This window comes from Durio zibethinus, chromosome 26 (genome assembly GCF_047325235.1).
Source record: "Durio zibethinus cultivar Kanyao isolate XHJ-2024 chromosome 26, ASM4732523v1, whole genome shotgun sequence".
Lineage (NCBI taxonomy): Eukaryota > Viridiplantae > Streptophyta > Magnoliopsida > Malvales > Malvaceae > Durio > Durio zibethinus.
Window position 1 is genome coordinate 17696344 of NC_143187.1, and position 6128 is coordinate 17702471.

At 32.1% G+C, this 6128-nt stretch overlaps 1 protein-coding gene across 2 annotated transcripts; it reads right to left on the reverse strand.

The window, feature by feature from the left end:
• Positions 1 to 789: 789 nt before the first annotated feature.
• LOC111275347 (Pseudouridine synthase family protein) lies at positions 790 to 5487 on the reverse strand. 2 transcript variants are annotated; one of them, XM_022860664.2, is made up of 9 exons: positions 5005 to 5487; positions 4740 to 4817; positions 4442 to 4600; positions 4086 to 4133; positions 3920 to 4000; positions 2719 to 2835; positions 1895 to 1996; positions 1658 to 1816; positions 790 to 1264 (listed from the first exon to the last, which is right to left on the reverse strand). In XM_022860664.2, exons 1-9 carry the CDS (start codon positions 5302 to 5304, stop codon positions 890 to 892), a joined length of 1419 nt encoding a protein of 472 aa, XP_022716399.2. In that variant the 5' UTR covers positions 5305 to 5487; the 3' UTR covers positions 790 to 889. The 2 variants fall into 2 exon arrangements, with proteins under 2 accessions (XP_022716399.2, XP_022716400.2); XM_022860665.2 differs by lacking the exon at positions 1895 to 1996.
• Between the last annotated feature and the right edge of the window lie 641 nt (positions 5488 to 6128).

Sequence of the window (6128 nt, forward strand, 5' to 3'; positions counted from 1 at the left end):
CAATATTGAATATTTTTAATTTATCAAACAACATTCAAATAAATTCAATTTGTTCACATTTTTACTTTATTATATCCATTTTTATTGTTTACTCAGGTTTTTTCTATAAAAATTTGTAACTAAAAATAAGAAAATAAGTTATAAAAACTAAAATTTTAACTTCAAACTTACTTAAATTTTATCTCTTAAAAATAATTATATAAACTAATTGAAGTAGACTCTTGCTCTTTTTTAACTAAACATAAAATATTAATTTGCATATTAATCAAGTTTTTTTTTTTTTAATTTTACTGTTTAATTGTACTACAATTAAAAATATTTGAGTTAAACATAATTGGATTCAAACCGAACTCTTGCTTAATATTAATAGTTTATATACTTATTTAAAATGATATTTTAAGTTTTAAAATTTTTTCAAACCAATTCCCTGATTCATTTATCAAACTTAATTTATATAATAAAAATATTAAAAAATTATTTAAAAATAAAATATAAAAATTCACATATATATTTATATAATATTTTATTTGAACCGAATCAAGCCCAAATTTTAATTCTTTTGTACAAAACCTAACCCAAAATTTAAACAAATTTAAAAACATGTCTAAGTTCATTTAACAAGTTTTATTTTTTTGTTTAAATTCTCTCAAAATTTATGCGGATTTTCGGATCTGGACAAGTAACCCAACCCTTTAACAAAAATAACTACAATCATTGCATAAAAACAAATCCCATAACTATAACACAAGATTATCATGACCTCCACAAAATTGAACTGGCAGCAAAACATAAAATCAAGGACTTGTAAGTATATATTGTTAATGAATATAAGATCAGATATCAAAATTCATAAGTTTTACCATCACTAACCATGTGCCAACTTGGATATTTACACTAAATAGGAGGACATCAGATTCCAACTAATCTTCATGTGTTTAGGCATTGATGCTACAAAGCGAAGGAGATCCGGCTTTGCGCTAAGCGCAGGAGGCAGGGTTTCTGTTTTCTTATTCAGCACTGGAAGGAACTTTGCAATGTTTGGAAGTACAAGCTCTCTGCAATGCAGATGCAACAAGGGAACCTTGGACAATACACTTCCCTTCTGAACATCCAGACCTTCTGGCCTTCGTAACTTGTATGGTTCTCCCGTCATTGGTTCAATATCAACTCGGGGCATCTGCTTCCATTTCCGGTGAACAAACCAGCCATACTTGTAGTCACCAACTATAGGAGTCCCGAGAGCTTCTGCACAATGGACACGAAGCTGCAAGAAAATGGAAGCACTAGAACTTTGGTGTGGCTTGGGACAAAAATATATAGTACATAACAAAGAAGACTAATTATAATTGATTGACTTGATATGAAAAGTAAAAAAAAACTCTACATAGGAAGACAGACAGATTAATTATAGGCCTTTTCCACATCCATTTGGATTTCAAAAGTTAAAGAATCCCCCCCCCCCCCCCCCCCCCCACACCCTTCCTTTTGCTTATCAATCAGAGCCGGCGCACAGAGTCCATATCTTGACCTGTAAACACATTATTCCTAGACTGTAGTTGTCACCTTCTCAATAGGATTCTAAAACTACAAAATGCCTTCATATATCACTCAAATAGGATTAGATGGGTTGCTCAGATAGAGAGCTAAATTATGGTACCTGGTGCTTCCTGCTAGTAAGTGGGCGCAATTCAATCCATGAGCATCCATTTATTGTAGGACCTAGTACCCGATATTCAGTCATAGCCTCTTGAGAAGGTTCTAAACCCACATTCTGAGCCAAGATGACCCTCTCAGTCTTACCATCATCAAGAAGAATCTAAAATCAACAACAGATACATGAGTAAAAAGCTGGTTAAGGTAGAGGCAGGAAGAGAGTAAATTGGCGAAAGAGAACCCTTGAAAGAGGAGCGCAAATTAAGCCTTCATTCTCCTTTGGAGTGCCTATCACCAATGCCCAAAAACGCTGAAACTTAGCATCACATGCATCATTCCAAGCCTAAATTTTCCAACAGAATATTTTGTCAACTAAAAGAAGGGAAATGTTTGACTAGCTGTTTTTAAGAGTATGTTTGGATGGAGAATTTTGAATTTTTGAAGAAATTTGAAATGAGGGCATTTAAAAATGTATCATTTCAAAATGTTTGAATTTGTAATTATTTTGTTTGGATAAATATTTTTAGAAAGAAATTTAATCTATTAGAATTTGATAAGATAAAAAAATAATTATAAAAGGAGAATAATGATATTAAAAATAAAAAATATATAAATAAAATGTGCAATATGAGTATCATTAGATTTGTAAAAATATGTAGATATTATTAATAATATAAAAAAATAAAAATATATATTAGAGTTCAATAAAATTATATTTATTTTTTAAAAATTTTGCATTTTATGATGGGCCATGTGCAATAAAGAGAGAGGATTTGGAGGAATTTTGAAAAATCACCTATTTAGATAGAATGTCAATAGGAATTTGAAAATTCCACCTAAATTTTGAAATTCTCTTTTATTTTTATCCAAACAAGTAAATAAATTTTTGGACTTTTGAAAACCTTGATTGAAATGAATTCCTCCTCCAAATGCCTAATCCAACCACACCCTGATGCTATAGATGTTGGCAGCCATTACACTAACAAAAAAAAGACATAATAACTATGCGATGGGATGTAGGAAGCATGCATTTGACAATTTGTTTTCTTTAGTTAGGCTACGTACCTTACATGAGGATTTTGCTGTATTTAAGTCATTGAATAGCCAATGAAGATGATTTATGCTTTCTTTAGTTCTTCCCATTAACAGGAGGCCACTGCTTTCTCTATCAAGCCGATGCACCTGACCAAAGTTGACAATAAAAGCAGTAGAAGTGAAAAAGTCATAGAAAAATGGATCAAGAAAAACTAAATTAAAACACTTGAATAACAAAAGCAATATGAAAGTGAAAATCACGACCTCCCAACAGCATGCTTAAAGTTAATTGTAGAGGGAAAAAAAGACCGTATCAAAACAAACATATCAAATCCAAGTTGTTACCAAAAAACTAAAATTCAATCAGAACTCATTGACTGCTACAAACTACATGCCACTTATAACTCCAAGCAATCCTTTCAACATAAGCTTTACCCCACTAAGCATTATCCCAAGTACATAAAAATGCAACATACACGATACCTCCCTTTTCAGCAATTAGCCATACCAGAAGCACCATCAACTGTCAATAAATTATTAATATCTTAATATTCATTACTCTCAAGGTAAACAGTATAACATCAATGAAAAAAAATTAAATTAAACTTCAACAGGTTAAAAAAAGAAGAGATCCAACTAACTTGAGTCTTCAATAATGACAATGAAGAAAGGAAAAAGGAGATAAATTATTTGGTTCTTTTATTAATACTATTCCCAAAAGTAGCTTTTGAGGTTGATATAGTTTTTATCGTCAAAGAAGAAAAAATAAATTTCTCCCATGAAATAATGAGATATATGGTTTCTTCGCTTATTGGGGATAAAGAATTCAAATACCATGATTATGGATCTCTAAGCAGAAGTTAAGAACCTTTTCAAGAAAGAATTATAAAATCAAACCAAAAAGTGCTTACATGTGGGCAAACAGAGATGATAGGAAACAACAAACACTGCAACTATATTAAAATCTATCGACTCTGAGGTCAGGCTATTATTAGTCCCATAGATTTCACCATGATGCCAAGTCTGCTCTCAAACAAGGATGCTCATCTTCAATTAAGTCCAAGGTTATCCATTCAAGCAACATTTTTTTATCATATTTTGGACTATATATCACTATATCATAAAAATATGACTTTATAACTACAACTCCTCGATACATGCCTACGTAAAATCAAACAGAAAATTTGTATGGTAAAAGCATGCACCATATAATCTACAAAAATGAGCGTACCAGTTTAGGACCCTCATCATAATCATAAGACAGAGCTGCAGCCGCCAATGCATCCATGCTGTTATGTACAGGCATACTTCCCTAAAGATGTTGTAACAGAACAACATAAGAGGAAACACAATATGCTGAGAAAACAACTCAAATACCTTAAATAATGTAATCAAACCTTTACTGGCAGCTTGGGGGGTTTATTTAATACAAGTATAGCATAGTCCTGAAACATTTAACAGCAGTAGTAAAAAATAGGAACATCTTGTTAGAAAATAAAACTTCAAGCTGAAACACAGAACCTAGAGCATGCATAATCCATCAACTGGAAATCAGAATAATTATGGAATTACTTATATATAAATTACACCTGAAAAAGAAAAATAAAAGGTTATGAAAGAAAACTAACATAGGAGTTAAGATGGAGACTTATCAACTTACACCAATGTGCACACAAGGACAAACATATAGAATAGGAAGCATACAGGATATATTGATGAAAGATACCAACAAGCAATTTAACTGAATACATGCCTTGTACTTGACAAGCCTTTGCAAATATTCAATCTCATCCGCATTTGGATAGAGTGTCCCACTTGGTATACAATCAAATCTCTTGGAAACTCGAGTCTCTGCAATTGATACAGGTACCCAAACTCTTGCCCCGACCTCCATCACCTCATTATGCTTGACCTGTAGGTAAGCTGTATAAGTGCAGAGTAATTAAACCCAGACAGAAGAGCATAGTATTGACAAAGGCTCAGGAAAAACAGTTTTTTAAAATAACATTCTGAGATTACAGGCAACAAGCTATATCAAGAAGCATCACTACCTTTCTCAAGGGTTTCATTTGCCCATCCCTTTTTATGAAAGAATCATCAGCATTTGGATTTGAGGATTCCATCTGAACCTGCAACAAGAGAAACAGATTAACATATGTTGAAAATAAGTATCAGTCACAACATTTGGGATGGACAATCGCAATTCTTTAAAGAAAGCCCAAAGAACTGAAGCAAAAAGCCAGCTTAATGACTCAAGCAAAGCAATGGGTCTCTTCTCTATATGTGAAAAAATAAAAAGTAGTTTGCTATACTTACAAGGCCCTTGTTAAAATGGGACTGAATGGCTGAGTCTGGAATTTCATCAAAGTAATATTTGAGCCAACTGATAGCAGTGACATGACCAGTGGAAGTGTTCTTCCCAGGTAAAGGGTGGCCAGGGAAAGGAGGCAAGGAAAGGAGTTGGCGAGGCTTTGAACCCTGTTTGGGGCTTCCCAAGTAAGCCACGTTATTAGAAACACGGATGATTGGGTCGGCATAGGCAGGTGGAGGCGGAGCTACTCTGGAGTAGTGTCTCACTAGAGACAAAAGGCGGTGGCTAAGTTTATTCTTCTGCATTGGTAACCCCTCCAATCCGCAGCTTTCTTGTTCAATTAATCCAACGATTTGGTAAAGGAATTTGATCAAACATTTGGTGGACAACACCCATTCGCTTTACCCTGGGCAAGCATGGGTTATAAAAGGAAAAGGAGGCGATTGTAGGGTCATATTTGACATAAATGACGGAATGCCATGACAATTTTGTCGCCGAAGTTTTCACATTTTTTTTTATTTATTATTTATTGATTATTGGTCAAAAAAATAAACTGCTCGCTGTACTCAATTAAACCTTGGGGAATTACAAAAGCGAATGGTCACTAAAAATATCTATTATTTAGAGTATCATAATAAAAATAATCAGGGAAAAAAATATTTATAATGTAAAATTAATAAAAAATTTAATCTTTTATTACTCCAATATATAATTATGCAAATCACAATTACAACGCACCATGTATATATATATTTATTTATTTAATAAAAAATACAATTAATGGTCAATAAATTAAATCAATAAATATTCAAAACCTTACATTTATTGATACACTCATTGTACATATCTATATATTGTAAATTTATGCACATTTCAAACAACGTTAGACAAACTTATGAAATTGTCGTGGGCGCATTGGTTCAGGATTTAGGAATCACATTTTTAAAAAATAAGATACTGTTTAAAATAAATTATCATGCACAATCTTTTAGAAAAAAAACACAATTAACTTTGTTGTAAGTTAATTGTTTATATTTTTTTATTAAAAAGATGTATACTTCCTTTGTATGCACATAAGATAATCACTAGGAATATGAGTTAATATCCATTGAACATTAAGGTTATGTAG